Source organism: Varroa destructor, unplaced genomic scaffold (genome assembly GCF_002443255.2).
Source record: "Varroa destructor unplaced genomic scaffold, Vdes_3.0 BEIS01000002.1, whole genome shotgun sequence".
Lineage (NCBI taxonomy): Eukaryota > Metazoa > Arthropoda > Arachnida > Mesostigmata > Varroidae > Varroa > Varroa destructor.
In genome coordinates, this window is record NW_019211455.1 from 31,798,213 (window position 1) to 31,820,253 (window position 22,041).

The 22,041-nt window shown below is 41.2% G+C and overlaps 1 protein-coding gene and 2 long non-coding RNA genes across 5 annotated transcripts in view; 2 read left to right on the plus strand and 1 right to left on the minus strand.

Moving 5' to 3' along the window:
* Positions 1–13,057, plus strand: part of LOC147757669 (uncharacterized) — an 81,529-nt gene extending 68,472 nt beyond the window's left edge. The window contains exons 4-6 of one of the 2 annotated variants that reach the window (XR_015321001.1): positions 6,757–6,869; positions 7,517–10,689; positions 12,366–13,057. This is a non-coding gene — a long non-coding RNA (uncharacterized LOC147757669). The remainder of the gene's footprint in view (positions 1–6,756; positions 6,870–7,516; positions 10,690–12,365) is intronic. The other variant, XR_015321000.1, reaches the window with a different exon arrangement.
* LOC147757671 (uncharacterized) lies at positions 3,277–7,890 on the minus strand. The gene is made up of 3 exons (XR_015321002.1): positions 7,754–7,890; positions 5,204–7,276; positions 3,277–4,474 (listed from the first exon to the last, which is right to left on the minus strand). It is a non-coding gene; the product is annotated as an uncharacterized LOC147757671 (long non-coding RNA).
* A 6,342-nt stretch (positions 13,058–19,399) lies between the features above and the next one.
* Positions 19,400–22,041, plus strand: part of LOC111244353 (uncharacterized) — a 70,937-nt gene continuing 68,295 nt past the window's right edge. Inside the window, exon 1 of one of the 2 annotated variants that reach the window (XM_022791360.2) lies at positions 19,400–21,556. In XM_022791360.2, coding sequence (XP_022647095.1) covers positions 21,401–21,556 — 156 coding nt within the window. In that variant the 5' untranslated portion in view covers positions 19,400–21,400. The remainder of the gene's footprint in view (positions 21,557–22,041) is intronic. The other variant, XM_086979042.1, reaches the window with a different exon arrangement.

Here is a 22,041-nt window from a genome sequence, read left to right on the forward strand (position 1 = left end):
TCGCGGTTTTATTGGCCAGGTTCCGTTCAAGTGTCTAGTTTTTCTTCAGCCAAATCCGAGCTTTGACCAAAAAGTTCCAGGTTCTGTAAACTTGCTAGGGTTCGCTGTGTGTCCTTCTGCGTAGGTCTTTCGAGTCCTTAGAGATGTATATATGTAAACAAATTTACCCATGGATAAGCCCAATTTAACGATGAGGTTCCGCACCAGAAAAGCGGAAAAAAACTTAACGATGAACAAACTCTTTTTGCGCCAAATTAGGCGAAGGAAATTATCGTTATTGACTTACCAATGCCCTCCCTATCTGTCCGCCGCTATGGATTTCGAACACCTTATCAGGTTCCAGGCCGCAATAAAAAGAATATAAATATGAAACGCAATGATAACCCTCTAGGCATAAGGGACATTCCACCTAGTTCTAAGCTGTTTGCACTGGCGAAACTTAAGTGTCAGGGTAACACATTCGGAGAAATTCGATAGCAGTAGCAATAGGAAGTTTATAACGAAGATATCTTCTCCTAGAAACAGAGTGAATAGTATCCATAGAATATTGACTAGACTACTATGAATTAAGACTAAAGTCTAAATGTAAGCATCTATGTCTTCAATGCTCTAAATCTTAAATTGAGATAAGCGGAAGCTCGGTTTTCGTAGGTATATCACTATTTTTGACGCGAGACGTCAAAAACGATTTTTTATACCTTTATGTTTTCAGCAGTCGAACATTTTTAGAGTCAGAGTAGAATTAGATTGTGCGTTGTACCATCAAACATAATAAAAAAGATACATATACGTATGTTTTATCTCATTCGAATCTCGTCACTAACGGTAAAAGGCTTATCAGTTTTTAGGCTTGTGTGGAAACAAGAAACCCTAATAAAATATTTGCTTAGTAGATATGTTATCATATTTTTTGTGTGTTTTTTTTTTTATGTAATCCTGTAAAATAACATGGTCAATACATGAAGATTACTCTCTCTCTCTCTCTCTCTCTCTCTCTCTCTCTCTCTCGCTCTCATAATACATTAGGATTAACTTAATTCATAGTTACCGAGAGTAATTGTTCGCTTGGGGAAAATTGGTCCAGTTTTTATCGAACCCACGCTGCTGCTCATTTTATATTTTGTTAGGATTATTGAAGTTTAACTTCGCCTCAGTACGGAGAGTTGGATGCCAGCAAGGGGGCTATTGTCTCGAAAGCTTGTTTTCCTAGAACGAAAAATATTTGCAGTTTCAATAAAACGTATCCGTCTTAACTGGGGCTAGTGCATACGAAGTTCATTTCCCCTACGCGACAAGGTAATAATCTAGAAAGCCTCCGCTTACAAGAGCATATCAGCTCATTATATTGCAGCAACATGATGATCGAAAGAACAAACATACAAAAAGGACCAGAGAAAGCAGGTCACTCAAAAAGTGAGAGACTATGCAAATCCGCGACCTGATAGTTACGACCACATGCCCCAAACGCTGATCTCGGAAGAAAAAGTTAAGTTGGCCAACCGTAAAGGCAATTAGATGCCGAGAAGCTTTGAGATCAGTCAGTCTAATAGGTATACTATACCTACTTTTTTATTTAATTGGAAACCCAAAAATTGGCGGAAAGGATAGGGGCTTGCGGCGAATACGTTTATGAATAGCATCAACTGTATTATCGACGTTTAGTTTACATCAACTTTAGGTATTTTAGAACAGTGCGATGCGAGCACTTTTACAGCAAGGAAAATATCAGTATCTTCTTAAGTGTTCCAATCAGATTGTTTTATTATTTTGAGATTATCGCCAGAACTGAAAAAATATTATGCCAAATTAGTGGCCAAAAAGACACTTTAGTGAATTTATTTTCTTGACTAGTAATTTGAAAATTCTGCGTATTTTGTACTACGAACCGTGAATCCTTAACATACTGCTTGCTCTAGTTCCAAGCAAGTTTGCGTTTAATTATGGGATCAATGGCCTTTTTGGCTAGTCGAAATACACAGGACAGAGGCTAAGTTTATGAATTTGCGAAGTGTCATGGAGGTCGTTCTGGCGCCGAAGATCTTTCATTGGGGTCGCCTTTGTAGTATCGAATGCTCTGTGTAAAGTGAAATTCTGTAGAATACGGATGTAACATATTAATGATAGAAAATGCCTTACTCGTTAAGTCGTGATGCCGTAAGATATGGTAAAAAGAAATGGGAACTGTGTGCGAAAAGAAGAAGCTGTTATGAAAAACCAACGTAACTAGGCAACAAACTATTCATTCCCAGACATTTGCTGAAACGCCTATTAATGGAAGCTATGCATAGAGTACGAACGACCGTTGGCTTTTTTAAGTTTTTAGACTATGACATCCACAAAAGCTTTGGCTTCAAGTATTCCAGGTGTTAAGGTACTCACTTGGTTAATAAATATGTTGAAATTAATCCTTGTTTATCTTCTGAAAGCTTAAAAGGTTATTTCTACTGGGCACGGAACGACTAGGTGGAATTGCACGAACGGACTTGTCATCGTTGTTAATATTTTTGTCTTTAAAGTTGAAGCTCGTTCTTTAATTTATTTAGGCTTATTTACTAGCGTCGCCATCACCATCGTCGTATTCCCCACGCTTTTATCCCAGTCAACGTTTCTCCTTCTCCATCGGGCAACTCGACCACTCGTATAGCCCATATCTACTTGTGAATTTTTCCCCCTCATGCCATTCATTTCCCCGATCTATGAAGTCCTTCTCCTGTAAAGATTCGATCTATAAAGCTTCTTCCCTTTCGTCCTCACGGTGGTCAAATGGCAGTAGCAGTGGCAATTATGGACATCGAGGCTACGGTACTGCCTTTCTCCGACGTGACCAAAATCTAAATAGCGACTACTCAACGTCAGAGTAATCAATAGCTAAGCTTCTAGCCTCTTCCCTAATTCATGTGTCGAAACTAAATCAGGTTAGGACAGAGTTGCTACATTTGAAACCAAGGTAAGGATATTTGTCTGGGTGCACCTCTGTGTGTGCGCTAATGTTGGGGCCGGGGGGCAAACGGCGGCGAGTCGTAATGCAGTAAGAGGAAAAAGAGGTAGTGTCGAAATTTCGACAGGGAGTGCGCTTTCGAACGGATGAAGTTGAAGGCACCTAAGGGACGCGGGTTATTGTTGTCGTTTTTGTTCCTTCTTTCGTGCGTTTGCTTTTCGTTCTTCTTTACGGCCGCAGCTCCTCTTCTCGTTTCGCCTTACTGCCATCCGCTCTTACCATTTGTAATAATGGCGAAGCGTCTTGCTGCAGGGGAAGCAGCAGTGAAAGTCGTAACAGCAGCAGCAGCGGCGGCGGCAGCGAAGTAACAGAAGATTGAATTGTGACTTTTTTGCTTTGTCTCTTTCGTGTGAGTGTTCGTCTTTCCTATTTTCTTTTCTGTGCCTACTGCGCTGCTCTTGACGGAGCAGCGATCGCTATTCCTCTTCCTAGAACATATATTTCATTTTGTTTCTTGGCAAAATTGTTGCCGAAGAACGGCTAGCTCGGCGTGACAGGGCTATAGCGGCTTACTTGGCCGGATGCGATCGGTACTCGAAAGCGAACCCGATGCCGATCACCTTAATCCAAAGCTTAATGCGCCCAGGCTTGAACAGCACATGCTGCTTTCGTTTAGTTGAATACGTTTAGCACATGAATGACTTTGAATGGCTTTTTATAAAAGAAAATTATCCGATGTCAATCTAAATACTATGCACATTAGTTTTTTTAGTTTATATTTAAGAAATGGCTGTGTGTGTGTGTTGTCTAAATTTAAGTCGTTGACTAAAGGCGTCGTTGCCTTTGATGAACACAACTGACCAGATAACCAACTCATTTTACGCACAGTCACTATATAATAAAGATAAGCTAAAAATCAAGCATCTTATTTTAAAACTCCGATGCATATTTTCCCTAGTTTTACCTTGAAAATCCTATATGTGAGTCGATTGACTGACAGAAACGGTTGTTTGCCAACAATCGTTGACGGCAAATGTTTATCAGACACAACGTAAGGCAGCCAACGTGAAGAGTGACATAAAAACCCTGTCTGTCGAGAGTCGGTCATGGCCGCCAATAGGGTTCACTATTAGAGCAAAGAAGCATTCGATCCCGTAGCTTTACCTGATTTTTACTTACTCTGCAACAAAGTCGTACCAATATGTTTACCAGTAGTTATTTGATTCGTTTGTTAGATCAGCAGATACAGATTCAGACGGACTATATAAAGTTACGAACATTGAATTGGGCCAGTAGTAAAATTAGGCTGGACCGAAAATGATACTTCGTATGATTCAGCGCGAAATCTTCCCTGTCATTAGAGATGCCCGCTGAATTGGCGGAAGAATGAAAGCGAACCCAGATACAATTCGTCGGACACAGCATCTATGTCGCCGGAGTAGTAGTAGTTACAAAGTTGAAATATGGTATTTGTTCGCACTCTTGCCGTTTACGTTCCTGGAAGCGAGGAATACGTCGTGAGTTGATTGTACAGCGCTAAAGAGAAACAAAAAAAAAGCACATCTATGCTTAGATATGTGCCATAACAGCCGGAACGGCAGAATCACTTTTGACACGTTTAGTTAATCTAGATCGAGCTCAAACCTTATATCACTTGATCTTTTATATCGATCCCTAATAGAATGAGATATCCTCCTACAAATGTCTACTTAGGTGTAGATTTGCCCCAAAAACAGATTGACATTCACCGAAACGAGCCACATTATCGATAATTATTTGGCCACAATTAATCGTTATTGATTAATCGAAAACTAACTAAGCTAATTAATTAGAAATCTCCTATCATAAATAGAAATAGATATGTTGAAATATTTGGGCTCAAGCGACCAACAGCGGAACCATTTTCCTAGAGGTGGGTTAAAAAGGCGAGTATTCCCTGACGAACAGAACGAGAAAAGGCAGAAAAAACTCAATACATTCGTTAGTTATTCTAATTGTATTAAATTCAAAGGAGCATTTATTGTTTCGGTCTCAACTAGGGGGCAAAGACGTTCACGCTAAGCATACCTATGTTTCTCGAATTTACTTTCAGTTGAAAGTTATTCATTGCTTATGCAACATATCACAGAGATTGTCTAGCAGTAATTCGACTAGAGTGGTTGAATCAAGCGTCACTCAGAACGAGTTGCAGTTCAAGACGAAACGAAATCGGACTGGTACGTCATTTTTCCCGTAGGAGTTTGATAGTTTGAGCAGGATACGCACTCGAATTGCTTATTGTGTCGAGGTCATCGCTGATTGGTGTTCAAAAGCTGACAGCAGACGGAGTGAGTCGCCGGAGTGACGGGACGAACAAGTCGAATCTAGACCGAAACGCGGACACACACTCGAGCTTAGCCGGGAACATTTTGGTCTCTTCACGTCTGTGTGTTGCACTCAGCTGTCGCCGGCACAGAGAGAAGCTGTTCAGTCGCATTTATGGATACTTCAACTCCAACGAACTTTCCCTTTTTAATTCGCGAGTCCTTGTTCGATGCTTCTGTGCGACGACCGTAGCGACAGCTGAAGTCAAGCGCGGTGACGATCTCCCAGAACTGATGCCGTGCTTATAGAGGGTGCGTATACTTCATTCACATTGTCTATTTATTTGTCCCTGATGAACACGCTTTTGGGCTCGAGCGGAAAAGATGCCGACACCCAATTTGAAGTGTGCCATGCTTCGCTGGTGACAGGAAATTGCTGCGCATGAAAACACAATAGTCGCTGAAGATGGCCTGTGTCTAGGCCATGACGAATCTGTCGCTTACCATTATTTTTATCAGCAAGGCAAAACAGCAAACAATGGAACAACCCAATGCAAGCCCTGTTTTTCACAGCTTAAACTCCACAATGGACGTATTGCTCTGTACGTATACCGGTGCCGCTGACGGAGAAAGTCTTCCTACGTGGGCTACAAATAGATAAAAATCTATACATTTACTTTTTTGAGATACTCTCGAAACCTTTACCTGAAGTTACAATACTGATCGGATTTCAGTGTAAGCAGTGTAATCTAATTCTGCATAGAAAAAACCAAATTGAATAACAGTCCGTTTTCATTCAAATTTTCATTTACACTCTCTATGTGACAGCATACGTTCGAATAGCCTCTTAACAGAAATGCCCCTGTGTTTTACCATTTAAAAACGTTAAAAAACGTATAAATGCAATAAACATTAAAATTAGTTAATGTCACCCTACGAATCTACCATCACATGGTCTGGAAGCGATACAGTTATTACAATTTTAAGGATATTATTCATTTTCCATGATACGGTCATCAAGTAACCGTTACTTTTTCTGTTGTGAGAGTTTATAAATGTAGAGTTGCGTCCACTTTGCCTCAACAGCTAATGTATATTATCAGGACTCAGGTCTAGCGATCTAGGAGGTCTAGGATTTGTCTAGCGGTAGCGACCCTTATAAATTTAAAGATGAGTGCCTCTTGGATCGCGTGGAAAGTTATTCCGGGACGGCCAACCAAGCTGGGTTATTTTTAGAAGCGCTGGCCAGCCTATAGACGACAACTCTAAAGGAAAATCGAGTCTTCAATAGGCGTAAAAGAGCGATAGATGAACTACATTTAGATCGAAATGGTGGTTCACATTGGATAAGCCAACAGTTACCCGCAAGAGCAGCATCGCCGACGCGTGTATTTGCCTATCGGCCAACGGTTGATTTCTATAGAGTTATATTCTAGAATAGGATACTGTTGTCGTTATTGGACTTTGCTTGCTTGAAGTATTATTATTATATGTTTCTTGTTCTATTCTCGGTAGCGTTAGGAGTCCGGAATCGTACTAATCGAAACTGGTGAAACCGTACGCGCCCGCCTTCAGGGTTCAGTCCCGTCAGTAAGAGGTCGACAATGCTCACCTAACCCCATTTTAAGGTATATGTGTGCATACACCCTTTCGCTATTAACTTAACCCACCCCTGGACAGTACGGCGTAGAGGCCGCTTATTTACACGTACCAGCAATTAAATTACGGTATTAGCTAGTTAGCGTGAATCAATTCAAAGCCAAGCTGCGATTCTAGTATAGAATATAGAAATAAAAATCTTCGTCGCAAACCTATTTTTATTTCTGGAAAAAAGGAAAGGACTCGGCACAGGTTGTTGATGAGATACGTTGAGTAAATGGGTCCCAGTTGCTAAGCGCATGATTCAAATAGAACGTGCTCCTTTGAGAAAAAATGCCTTGACGTTACACGAGCTGCGACTGTATATAAACTTGTAACGTCCTCTTCAACATAGATATGTGTGACAGCTCTTAGAGATGAAAACCGATCTATTTTCCTATAAGCAAACGCAAGCAAGTTTATGTTAACAGATCTATCTATGAGGTTTGTATGGCTCATGAGGTGTATTATAGTTATTCCAAGCAACATGTGCCGGCATACGATCAGTTCTATAGACACGAAACAGGATTAAGTATATCGACTCTGTTAGCTAATAAATGCAAAGTGTAGATTTTTGCACAAGCTTCATCGTAGTAACAACTTTCGGCCCAATAAACTTTGTCTTTGAGGCATTCAGGTTGAACATCGTGGAATCTGACGTAAATTGCTTCGACGTAACGCAATGTAACTGCGTCCAAGACTGTGAAAACGATTCTCACCTAAAAAGTGTTAGCAGAAAAGTTAGGGACCGCTCCGTTTGCCGGGACCGAACATTGTCAAAAAGGTTTATATCGTACAGAGTGGTCGTGTCGTTTACGCGGCCAAAAAAAGCCCGCTTGAACCCGTAACGAACGAAAGTGAAGAAATGACGTACCTGAGACTGCCCTGGCTGACGTAGACCTGTTGTGATTGATTGTAGATGGAGTAATGCATTGAAGTGATCGCGTAAATGCGCTAAAGCACTAGAACGGTAGTATACAAAACGCGCGCCAAAAAATAAAAGCTGACGATTTATCATTCGTATCGCTGGCGCAGTATTTCAGACAACGAGCGTTCGGTTCGACAGAGGCATCAGGCGACAGGAGATAGACTGCTCATGAGATGTGAATGAAGATGGATATTTTGCAAATCGAGTACTTCTCTCCCTTGAGCTTCTTTTCTGGACGCTTTTTGCCCAAAGAACGAAAATAAGGGATGTTTCTTTGTTTTATAGATATCACACCCGTTTGTCGAGGTATAGCAGGGTGTTCATAGGTTTCCGTTAACATATATAAATGGGTTAGCGGCTTATGTAGTATAGTTCCTTGACATAGTTACGGGTGACTGGAAGAGCATTAATTAAGCTTTCGCGTCAGTAGAGGGCGACGAAGAGTCTTTATGCAGGTTAGCTGCAAATAGGCCAGTATTGTAATAAAGCACAGAACACTGGGTATAATAAATGGCACTCTAATAATTAATAGGTATATTTTTTCTAGTAATGGTTATTAATGATGTTGTATTTTGATTGATTATGAACCACCGATCGATCCGATGCTACGGACACGATCGTCGACAGCCATTCCTGTTATTATTATCGCAGAATAAATGTACAGTGCCATAAATCGACATTTTTATTCGTCGATAAACTTAACCAATTGTTTATTAGAGTACCTCTAGCAGCATAACTCTAACCGACTGCTGCTTAATAAGTTCGCTTAGCCAAGTTACACTGTTGTTATAATTGCAGTTATAACTTTACTATGTTATTCGTAGCAATTTTTCTATAAAACAAATATGTTTAGAGTGGCCATTTTAAACATTTACTCAAGATCTCTATGAGGTGCGCGTCGCCCATCCGGACCCAATACGACACTGCTACAGTTAACTTCTGGAGGGAAGCCCTGAAGTAGCGTTTGATAAAACAAAAATGAGCGCACAGGCGAGATTCTGCGGAAAAACGCGTGCCTCAATGATCTGTTTCTTTAGTTCCGTTGTAGGATCTGTTGTATCTTGTTTGCGACAATGCCTCCGCGACCACCTTGCCAAAACCGAGATATTCCGGGCGAACGACGAGCGGAAAAATCTCCTCTCTTCAATGGTGACCACCGTCTATTTCCGATCGCGTTGCGGCGACTTTGTCCTTGCTGGAAATGAACTAGGCGCTCCTGTGCGACAATCTCGCGATTGTTTCTCAATAGCAGACGCCAGTGTCATTGAGCGTCGCTGGTCATGACGCTACTAGCTTTGTAATGAATCTGCATCACTAAAAGCGCGATGTTGGCTTATCTGCGTGACGCTCAAATCGCTGTACGCGCGTGAATTACCTGTAAAGCTTTGTGAAGCTAAATGGTAAGAGTGTTAAATGCCGAACAAGTTAACCGTGAGATACCACGCGACTCTTGTTTGAGTCTACAGAAACTGCCTGGCAGGAAATACAGGAAGAATGTATGCAGTGTCCGGCATAATATACGATGAATAAAAGACAAAAGCATTCCATTGAAGACAGACATTCAACGATCAAACACCACCCGAACCGGTCACCACTTGATTAAAAAACACCATTATGCATGTATGATTCGGCTCTACTGGTTTCAATATCTCGTTTAGTTTACGTTTACAACTGATATTTGTTGCAGTTGAAACGTTCTACATACGAAAGTTAAGTAAGACAACTTCTGGTATCCTAAAAGGTATTGCTGTTTGATCACTTTGATAGGATATAGTACATGTATTCATCCACGCACGGCAGTAGCTCTTCACACGAAGAAGTCTATATGCAAGCTGTTTTGGAGAACAAAAACGTGTCTAATTAACAATACTTATAGTTTACGTGAAAAGCTGTTCCAGTGAGGATAGTAGTTCGGTCCTTCTAATGAAATGTTACCACAGATTTTGTAAATCTCCGCAAAAACAGTTGGCGATCTAGACCTAAGCTTGATTATGACGAGAATGTCCGTAGTACGTAAATCGATATACCCGTCTATCGAATACAGATGATCTGCAATCGCACCTGACACTTAGCGTCCATAAACATCTGTACGAACAAACTCTCTCTCTGGCACGTATCAAAGCGTTATGTTCCATGACTTCATTTCTCAAAACACAAGGAAAATAGCCAAGAAGGCCTAACGCGATTCAATAGGCCGCGGATGGACTTGTTGGTGCTTACGGCAAGTTACAGTTACGTTGAGCTATCTCGGTAGCAGGCGAGTGATGAAGCATTTCGTGTACAATAACAATAACTAATTTGATGGATAGGCAGTCAGTTAGTCGAAGAAGGAAGGCGCGTCAGCGAGTATGAACGTGCATGAATCTGTAAAGCTCTTTGTCGTTTTCGTTGTTACTTTAATGTTGTTCTGTTGGTGTATTGAGCATACGTAGAGTATCATGGTCATGACCGCCGTCAACATCGCCGTTGTCGCAGAGTGGTAAATGTAAGCGTGAGCTGGCAGCCGACGAAATTTTGTCTACTCTGCCGTTGTTATTACTGCAACACGTGGTTCACGTGTCAAGCCTACCGTGCGAGTGCGTAAGATAGGTTATAATAAAGCAGGTGACCTACGCCGGGTGATGGGCAATAAAACCTAGAAGTGCTAGAGGCTAACGGAGGATGAGAAAGACCGACGGTCCACAAGCATAGATCAGATCGTCGTCGGTGGCATGGACGCGTCAAGTCGTGATGAGGTCTGGGAATCGTCATGTTACGTATCGTCCAACTCAGCACCGCACTCTTCGGCGGCGGTTGCAGTTGGTGACTGCCATTTGTGCTGCCTTCGCCTCATGGAGCGAAGAAAGCGCGCGTCTAAGAAACAGAGGGGAGAAAACGAAAACGTACGCTAGAAATGTCATATCAATAAGCGAGAAATAGCGGTTTTTTAGGAAACTATATTGACACTTGTTCGGTATATTATAGACATCAAAACGCAAGGCTTGGTTAGTTTTTTCGAATTCCATAGGTATACAGTATGTACAGCATCCGATGAAATGAAATCGATTTTTCTCGCTTTTGTTTAGCATCATTTACTCGCGACAGAGTTTAGAAAATACTATAATTTATTTAAATTTTTGCCAGATAAATATGTAAGTTAATATTACAATATACAATATGAATTGGCAGGTGATTTCTAATGTTTTCGCTATTAAGATTTCAGATGTTTATGTCAGCTTTACCCTGAGGCAACAGAGTAATCACTTGAACTGGGCAAGCGTAAAAGACAGTGACAGAATGTCGAGTTAACTGCAATGATAGGACGGGATAATTGATAGAGGGGAACAGGACAACAATTATAGGGTGGCCAATGATCTAAAGCAGTATAACATCCTTAGTCACTAATAAAATCAGCACAATTAGAAAATCAAACTAGTTACTAAGATTAGATAATTACATTACTGAAATAAGATGAGGATCTGACTAGAAATAATGCAATGGGTTTACTGAAAAGAGACAATAGGAACAAATGCAACGAGGCCATCTCTTATATCAAGCTCAAGCTTGTTAGCTTCGTGAAAAGGACCCTTTTGAATTGTAATTGGACTTATTGCATGGACAGCTGCCTAACGGTAGTAGCGCAATAAAATAACGAAACTCTAAACTTGAACCTTAAGTTCAGACATAGCGATTTTGAGCTCGCCTCAAGTTCTGTCAGAAAAAAAGTAGCAGAATGTGCATAGGAAATTAAGTGCTTAGCATAACATAGCAGTCAAATAAGGCGATTTAGAATACAGCCACTCCATTATTATAAATTAATCATATAATTATTATAAAGGTGTATTCGATTCGGTATTGTCGGATACCGGTTTTTTTCTCTCAATAAATAAAAAATAAATTTAAAAAGATTATTAAGCCCCTTCAGGACGTAATTTTTGTATGTGAAGTCTCCTGCTTGGTGAAATAACAGTTTTTTAGAGAAATATTTGTTCTAGAAGCATGTCTGCTAAGGAACCCATAAGGAACACTGTGCACCCTTCGAGGCGCTTGCTGTATAATGCTCTCGTCTTTCTAAAACTGCGTTATAATATTGTAAAGCACCATGGAACACAACTGAGGGTCATAGCGAAAGCTGATATTAGCTACAGATCACAACAATAAATTGATCTTCTCGAAATAAAGATATTGATAGTGACAGATACGCACGAGGTTATTTCCACGGATAGATACGTTAACCTAATTGGTAGGGTAATGCATTTTCTGCATAGCCTGTAGCATCACCCAGACTGAGTGATGCGAATGTGCCACGAGGGAATTAGGCATCACCGTCGCACCATATGCCACACCCATATATTCGTTCATTCAACTAAACAGGTGCTTCTTCCGTTTCCTTCTTTGTGTCTGCGGGCTTAGCATTAACTACGTAGGTCGATGTAGATGTTAGATTTATACAGATCCCCACATTTACATAGATCAACGCACATACTACATGGACACTTATAGAGGTCGTCAATATCGTATCGCTGATATGACGATGGATAAAAGTACCCTACCTACTTTTACATTCTGTTTTTTTCAGATGGCAGCAGTTGAAGAAATATACGTTCAGATACTCTTCTATCGTACTGCTACCCTAGCTCGGGTAGTACAACAAGTTACCCGTCCAAATAATAACTTACTTTCTAGCGCCTGCTTAAGGGCTTCGATGCGGACTTGCCTAGCGATCTAATAGAACACGGACTGACTACAGACTATGATGCGGATCAATCTGGATGCAATAGCTGACAATTAGAATATAGAAAGCCTTGTATAAAAGACTACAGAGTTGAAAACAAATATGCCACTTCGCGTTTGCTTGTTGCCCTGGTGTATGGGCCCGAGTTTGTATATATCTCTCCGACTGTACATGTGTGAAGTGTTGGTAAGGCTCTGTGACTTGCATATTCAGCAGAAGATAAGCAGTCGGTAGCAGCTCGACGGAAACAATATGGCCGACCACAGAGGCTTCTACCTTTACTATGCAATTCCCCTATTGAATTTCTTTATTTCGACTTTGTGACTGGTCGTAAGCTACATTTGTATGCTAGCGTCGTCGCTTATCACCGCTGCTGACATGAGATTATCTTCCTACAGTTGTAAAAGCTGCTAAAATACCAGACTTAAAGAAGTGCATACGAAGCGAAAAGGATAAGAAATAAACACGCTGTTGTAAACTTTTTACAGATAATGATAAATAAACTTCTGTTTAAATATAATCATTGTACAATAGCACGTTGAGAAATGAGATTATCGATCTTCGTAAACCAGGTACTTTTTCTCTTATGAACTCAACCGATGAAGTAAGGCTCCAACGGTAAATTTATGTAAATAACCTTATTCCCTAGCCAGAAAGCTGCACGATACTTGATCTCTCTACTTGATACTTCCTAATTACGTTCCCAACATCCGTGTATTGGCTGAATGACATTGCGCTATTTGGAGCTTTAGCTTTGACCGGGGTTCTTATGTACCGAACTTTGAATTAACTGTGTCCTTGTCCTACGTGTCCGTGTCCAGATGTATGCCTCCACCGGCATTCTTCCTTAATACTTCGTCTATGCAATTAGTAAGCGAGTGAAGTAAGTTAGCTAATCATCTAAGTGGAACAAATAGCAAGGCTGCATAGCACGTTCAGGCCCCTTAGATAATATACAGAAAAAAAAACAGTTTATAGCCCTATGTATATAAGATGGAAGGCTTCGTAATTATATGTAATGTGATCATGTAGCGATTTGACAGTGATTTATAGAACTGGAATAACTGAGCGTCTTTGACCTACAAACATCTTCCCGTTATCTTTAAGACCTTAAAAGCCTTTAATAGGTCACGTAATTGCATCTGTAATAATTGTTTTGACATACCATACTGCAGATCTGGTCGGTCTTGAAAAGCTTTCTTAGAGCGTTTATGATTTATATATGAGCGAGATATGATTTAATGGTAAATGCTAAAAGTTTCTACTTCATTCGCTCGGTTGACATTCTTCAATAAATCATTCAACAAAGGGGCCTACGCACTGAAGGCTAGAACTTAATCCGTGACCGCTTCCACGATCCTATTAAAGTATGTATTTGGATGAATCAATTGAGCACTCAAATAAACACATACTGCTAATGTGGCAGTGCTGATTAGAAGACATCAGTATTTTATAGGGTTTCTTTAATACACATGAGAAAATAAATACATGTGCTTTGGGGTACAGAAGCACTTAATTATTTGCTGAATTAAAAAACATTCGTTTTTTAGTATATTCTCAGTTGAGCGCACTAATTTGACAAATACACAGGTCGCTGCGATAAGTGTCTTTGCCAAAATAAAGCTTAAGACAGAACAACTGGCCCGGAAGTCCTACCCTTTCCTCGACTTAGTACTTACCAGTACCAGGTAAGCGCTCTTGAATTACTTTTTAATACTGTTATTTTCTCTAATTAATATGTCAACTGTAAAGGTAGCGTTAGTCGATGGGGCCCATTTGTCGGGAAGCTGTCTTTATTCAGACGGCCAGAAAGGACAACGACTGATCGAACGTCTTATTTTGTTGTATACATTCCACGTTACGTATACGCGTGCTAGACTTATTTTTTTATAATTCACAACATAGCTATTATGTGGCCCCGATTGAGCCTGTCTGTAGGTTAAGCATCGCTGTTTTTTTTGAAAGCTTGCGGGGTTTCTTTCGCTTTAGTTAAATACTACGCGTATTGCTTGAAGGCATTGTAAATACTCGCGCAGAACCCTTATTGCTATGCGTTATGCGAACGCACCCTATATCAAAACGTACCCTCAGGCCATATATGATGACTAACATGTGTTTACATTAATTACAGTGAACTCTTTTGAACAGATATATTGGGACAGACTTATCGAGCACCACCACTAGTTCGACCTCGAAAATGTATTGTTCATTTGAATATAGATATTATAGAGAAAAAAAGCATGATTTAAAAAAAAAAAATTAAACTTGCATTTCTTATCCTGAACATTACCTGCCGTTTTTGTCTCGTTTATTTTTTGCGTAGTTTGGCTGCTCTGAGGTCTGCATTTATTAAATGTCATGTATCATTAGAAAATCGCCTCTGATACTAAGAGGAAGGGTGCACTCTCTTGAACAGTTTAAGCAATAGCTGATGACCTCAAGTGTCGCCGAGTTGCGACGGCGGCGGCAGCGGCTGATGATGATGGTAGGAAAACACTGTTGAGCACAGGCCCCAGTGAAAGCTCAGCAGTGAGCCCAGACTCAGCTAACCAACATGCAGCAGGATTTCGTAGTCCTTTCGGCATTTGGTTGCTAGCAGCCCTGACAACAAGTCATGGCCGTCTATTGATGCATCGGTAAATGTTCGTTTCCGAAGCTTTCCATCAAAGTGTCTGGCCATTGTCTAGGAAGCGCTTTCGGCCTACAGCGCTGTTGTTATTTGAGGTCTAGGTAAACAAAATAAGAAAAAACAAGAAAAAAATTATAAAGTCTACAATTATTTTAAAGTTTGTTACACAGTACCCATGTATGGATACTCAGGTATTTCTTAGCGCACCAAAATGGTACTCTTCCATGTGCGCCTTAGTAATGGCATATCGTACGCATTTGTTGAGGGTAGCTTTGCGTACGTATTCATCAGCGCAGCCTACTAGCAAATGATTTAAGCGTTGTGTGTTAAAATGATGGAATCTCTTAACGATCGGCGATAGTGATGATTCGATGGATTAATGTACGATCTGAGTTGATATGAACTCGTACTTACTAGGATGTATTAAATAAATGATATATAATAATATTGCATTCACAGCTACGTTGCCTCTTTTTAAAAAAATGAAGTGTGTAGCATAGTAACATGTGCTTGTCCTTAAGAACATGAACCATATGAAGTCGATGGATAATATGTATACCGAAGAGGCTCCTTCTTCATGCCTTCTTCACGAATTTTAATCGCCCCTTCAATGGTAAAAGCAGTGAAATCTCAGAAACTTTTCGCGACTATAAAGATAAAGTCAAGTACAACCTTTGCAAACGAAAAAGGTTCGGTATGTTAATTCGGTGTGATTTGGTAATGGGTATTCTGATACGTCAACAGTTTGCCATGACGGTAGCGTCCTCCCGTATGGCAGCCGTGCCGTAAGTTACTCGAGACAAAGGTGGGTACGGACAATTCGCGGAAGAACTTATGTTCCAGATGTCAATTCCGAGGTCCGGACTATCACTTTGAATGGAGGTGTGGTCAGTATTCTCTGATAGCAGCAGGCGTCTCAGGGGTGTTCGTTCACTCAGGTGCCCTGTATTACATTGTAGTGCCACATGTTGTCTTCGACTCTATTTCTCCACTTAATGTAGTAAAATAAGTACCAGACGGCGACGCAGGTGTCTTGGGGTGGGCAAAATATGGACTGCCTCTGTTATTGTTGTAGGTACATTATACTTCGCTTCTTGTCGTCCTCGTCTTATCTAGTCGACTTCCTCTAGCCATTTTCGATGTTTATTGTTCGACAACTAGATCGTACGAGTTCAGAGGTGATTTTTCGTTTGCCAACACCTGAAGCTGTATTCATTCTTGATTGGATATGTTCTTCTGTTGTGTAGTTTTTGTGTTCCACAAAGATTTACTTCTACGAGTTTCCATTATTGTCTTTGTATTAACCATGGCCTGACATTAAGTCTATTGTGTCGAAAAATCTACTTCTACTTTGAGCCTCCCACAATTTGTAACTGTTCCATAACAACTCATTGTCTTAAAAAAACTTTGATACGATAGTATATTCCCCTTATATTCAGGTGACCCTGTTCGCCACATGTTTGAGTCCTTCCCGAACACCTTGCTGCTAGCTCGCGACATTATTGTTAGCTTATTTTCGCATGTCAGGGTGTTTCTGGTGAGCCCTGGATATCTAAAATCTGCTAGACGCTTATAGCGCCTGGGCATGAAGTTATTTGAATGCCTTAGCCAACTTTTTAATCCATATTTTCTCCGGTTTCGAGAACTAATTGTGACTGCTAAATATCTGTAAATTTCTTCTGAACTAAAGCCCCCTTTCAAATTTGAGGGGCTCTTTGCAGCCTTAATTGAACAGATTAACTGTCTCCATGTATAGTATCTTATTATATATATATATATATATATATATATCCACGTCCTGGTCGCTACGTGCGACAAAAACTAGGCCATCTGCGAAAATAGCGCAGTTATTCTGAATTACCTTGTTTTGAAGAAATTCTAACGCTGCACGTTAGGTTAGTTCGGTGTCTTTATCAATTCATGTTGTACTTCTACTATACACAGGACAAAAAATACCGGCATTATTAGGCAGCCTTGTCTGAGTTCCTTGGTTTTCTTGAAACTTTCGTGTACGTATTTTCCGAGGATATGATCGGGCTGTTTTTCTCATAAAGCATCCTAAATATTACGATTTATGTTTTTTGTTGGCTTTGTCGTCATATGCGTTAACAGGATCAAGGCCGATGCATATTAACCCTTAATTCTGGTCAACGATCATTTCTTATCGACGTCAGTGTAAACACATAGTCATGTCATCGTCTGTACTTTCTGTATTTCTCCCAAGATTTCCTGTTTCTTTATCCAAGCCTTTGTCCTGAAACAGATTAGCTTTTGCAATTAATCTGCACAAGATAACGGATATTGTGATTTATTTCTACGCTGTGAGGGAGACGAAATTTTCTTCGCTGAAAATACCCTGTCCCTATGCCAGACGCACGGAACCTCATTGGTTCCAACCAGGACATTATTAGCTAAATTAGATATATATGTTCATCCCAGATATCTTGGTCGCGTTAGCATTTTTGCTTATGCTACGCTTAATCCAAACTGAAAATGCGATTACTTCCCCGAAAATTACTAGCTCTACTAAGTTTCGACAAATAATTCTCTACGAGCGCCGTCAAATATCTGCCATAAGACGTATAATTTTAAGTCGAAACGGATAAGCGGCAAATGTATGTATACTTACGTATACGAGTATCTGAATGTCTATGCTGCCTCTGAAAACGAGCCAATTTTCAAAAAAATAAAAGAGGCTATCGTGTGCTCGAGGGCTCTCTGGAATAAAATTAACCTTATTAGGTTAGAAGCCTTCTTGCGGCAAAAATGCGCAAAAATTAAGATATGATAAGAGGAAAGCGCAGGAAGGAAAAAAGAATGAGGCCAGATTAAGACGAAACTCTATGAGATAATCGGTCGTCGCTCCCTTAACTCTTATACGTTAGTATGGGGAACTAACTGTAAAATAGAGCATATATGCTTGCTTTAGCTCCCAGATCAATCCCCCTAGTGGTGCATGAAGAAGTGGCCCCGACAAACTGGGTTTACTTGTTACCTACCTACAAAGTCGGATAATCGATCTGTTCCAAAATTACAATACGGGTTTATTTTGTGTCAGGTTGACGAGTCAATTGAAAGCAAACGTTCGCAATAAAGCCCTTTGATCACTTCGCGATCTGGTGGTCGCAAGACCACCACCCACATAATCATTTTTTGTTAGCTGAGAGTGCTTTATCTTTCCTTGTTGTTATCGTCGTCGACAGACGTCTACTTAGTCTAATCGGATAACAGATAAAGGGAAAACATTTGATGTTTTTTTCCAAACTTTTCCTCAGTGATTTAAGTGTTTCGTACTATCCTTAGTATGCTAATGCATTTTTGAGTTTTCCAGTTTCCGAGAAGATATTACCTATTACCATCACCGATATGTAGGCAGTATGATAGAACTGAATAATTCGAAAACACATGCTTTGAATTCGGTGAATTCAAAAGGTCTATTAGTAAACCTTAGAACGCCTCATTGGCTAAAACCTGACTAATAGCTTTCATTTGGCTTTACGCTCCGTGTGTCCAATGAAAGAAGATCTGCCCTTCGAAAGAAGGTCGAGCTGCCTTGCGAGCAGCTAAAACTCCTCAGAGCTTAAGATAAAGGAATTGCAAATAATGCAATATGGAAATCCAGTTCTCCACTAATGGAGACCTTTCCTCTGTGCCGGACAGAACGTCGTCCCTGTAGAAAACAGATCCCGACCAAAAAGTCTGTCAAAGTTTACAAGAATATTATGGACATTTTACAAGATAATATAATACAAGATACTCCTCAGCGGATGACGGCAAATGGTCTCTGCTGTATGCGACCCCATCTTTCTCGTTATCCATTTCGTTGACAAATATACACATGCATATGTAGAAACTTCACCAGCTTTGACATGCTTGATCTTGTAACTGCAACTTGAAACTTGTCAGCCTTTATATCTATCAGATATCAGGTTAACGTCTGTTCTTTTCTCAAACTTTCCGTCCTTACTCTGTCGATCTTTCGACCAAATATTTCGATATGTCTATCGATCGAAAGTATAAGGAAAATTGCGGTCCTCAGTGGCAATGCTAACATTGCTGCAGCTGCTGGTCCCTTTGTCTCATTCCCTTTCCCTCGAATCCGGCTCTTCCCCTTGGGGCCCTCCTTCCACTCACCCTTCCAGCCATCGCTGACAGTTCTTCGATTCGGCTTGACTGTGTTCTCCCTCCCTCTAAATGGTGACGCTCTCTCTTCTCCGGGTCCGACACCGCTCCCCGGTAACATCGAGATCGAGCTGAGCGAATCGCTTCTCACACGTGGTCTGAGGCTCAGTCGGCCAGAGACGTCTAACAGCAAGAAGCGTGTGACGGTCGTCGTGTCACTGATGGTAAAGTATACGGTGCCTCAGCAGCATCATCAGCCGCCACAGACTGGACAGCCAGCTAGCGCCACTCTACGTAAGTGAAAACGAGGGAGAAACCAAAGATAAGAAGGGAACGCCGAAGGGGAGCCGTATCATAAGGTGTCCAGTTAACTCTATCTTCAGCCGGCCCTAAACTCTACGCGGAAGCTGCAAGAGAGAGTGACAAACGTACCATACGGCGGCATACGGCACTTACTCCCTATCTTAAGAGCCTATGTGTATGTCTCATTCCATACGCTAATGATGGATAATAATAATTACTATTATTATTATTGGTATAGTAATATTACTAGCGTCTGTTTTCAATAAGCGTCAACTAGTTATCGACGATCGTCAACGAAATTTCGACGAAGAGGAAAACGAAAAGGGCGAGGAGCAGGAGATGACGCCAACAAAAGAGCTTTGAGTTGTATCTGCGTGTATGTGTATTTGAGTGTGTACACCTGTGCCTGTTGTCATTTTCGGTCTCGACCGGAAGTGAATAGTTATAATCCCAATTTCTAGACGGAAATGCTTTAATGTCGAGACGGATACGGTACAACGAAACAATATCACTGCAGTGACTAACGACTATGGCTAGGCCAGAGAAATATATATACATTGTTCAATACAAATGCGGACAAAGATGAGCGTCGAGTTTTTGCTCTGTCCCTTGGCCTCTTTGTCAAGTGTGTTTCTGCGTCATTTTATACAATCGTTCTCAATTAGCAATGCAAAAAAGATAAGCGTCAAAAGTGCGATAGCTTAGCATCGCAAAGAAAGATAACAAAGTGTTAGTTGAGGTGTCGCGTGCCGATATTTCTCTCCTAGTGATGAGTGTGCAGTCGTGTAATAATAGTACGTTCTCGTTCTGAAGAGAGGGAGAGAGAGGGTGAGCGACCGACCAAGCAAAAAAGAGAGAGACGAAGCGTTCAATGCGGAAACAGTACAGGTCAAACCGTCGCCGTAGCTGACACATTGGCTAGAATTAGTGCAACTAAATGTCTAAGTGTTCCCGTTCATCTTCAGGATGCTGACGTCGCCGTTTGACAGACTCTTCATCGCGTGACTCGGATGCAGACCCACCAGTTCTAGTTGCCTGTTGTGTTGCTAGCGAGTTCACTCGGGGTATGTTTGATATACTGAGCAATAACGCTTGTTGAAAAGGAAGCATTGTTTTACGTCTACCCGACGAGACGGGCGGTGACGAGGACTACGGCACCGCCTGTTGTTGATTACTGGAGTGACTGCCGTTGTTTTGTGGTTTCGAATATCTCTTTGCTTTCAGTTGTATCATTGTAGTATATAATCGTGGTCATTTCCCTTATCACTACAAAGCCGGTAGTCTAATGTGCACTACGCGCCACTACCGAGCACGCTGACGTCGAGTAGGATTGATTGCGGGTGTCAGCGTTAACTACACTGATTGACTGTGCCGTTCCATCGAATCTGATCGATCCGATCCCCGGTTTTCACCCCTCTCCTCTTCCTTCCTCCTTATCTCTTGCTAGAGGTTCTTCAGTTATGTGCATCCGCAGCGTGAGAGGAGCGACACAACAGACAGAGTCAAAATCATAATGAAATAATAGAGTCTGCGGAGTCTTACTAATTGACATCGAGTTTTTCATTAGTTTAAAGTCTTTCGGCCATCCCGTTCGTTCGACCTTTTCTACGAATTGGCGGGACAATCGACCGTAGCAAACCAACGCTCTGACACAGGCGAGGTCGACTGATCGGTAGAGCTGCAAGCCGTCCGCAGGTGGCTATTCGACTCGATCAACACAAGCTACTGTTATTACTCGTACAACTGGTATTAACAGTAACAAGCATACGAACGAAGCCGACGAGAGTTCGGTCGTCGGCGAGCAGCGCACCTCTAATCAGTCAACATGCTGGTTATGGCCAGCTTGAACAACCTAAACGGTATCAGTAGTGGTGGTCTGCCCAGCCAGACGTCGCTTTATCAAACAGCCGGTATTCCTCCGGCAGCCTCGGAACCTCCGCAGGTATTTCAACCGCAGGAAACCTCAGAGCAGCAATTAAAGGTAAGTAATCGGTAGGGCGACAGAAGATTTGTTCCATTATATTAACGAGTATATTAACATAATGCCTAGTTCGACCGAAAGCAAAGCTAATCAACAAAATAGTCCCTATGCTACGCCACGCGTCATCCGGTAATAGGATGCCTCCAGAGACCACTAAAATTACCTGGCTCTAATGCAAACACAACGTCAACATGAGCATTCGTATTTAGACGTCTCTGACATCCAACACGTCCAGATACGCAATCTCATGCACACACATACGTATATATATATATATATATGAACTGTTGACACATAAGGTGCGTGATATGAAAGCACCCGCCGTTTAAAGACCGATATGTCTTTGGATGTTCAACCGAGATTACTTTTTGCCAACAGGAGACTGTATATATATGCAGAAATTATCAGCGCGTCACACCTAACCACCAGCTTATCCTTCAACCACGATCGCATTCTGCTCCGTCACTTGGCCTATCCCTTCTCTG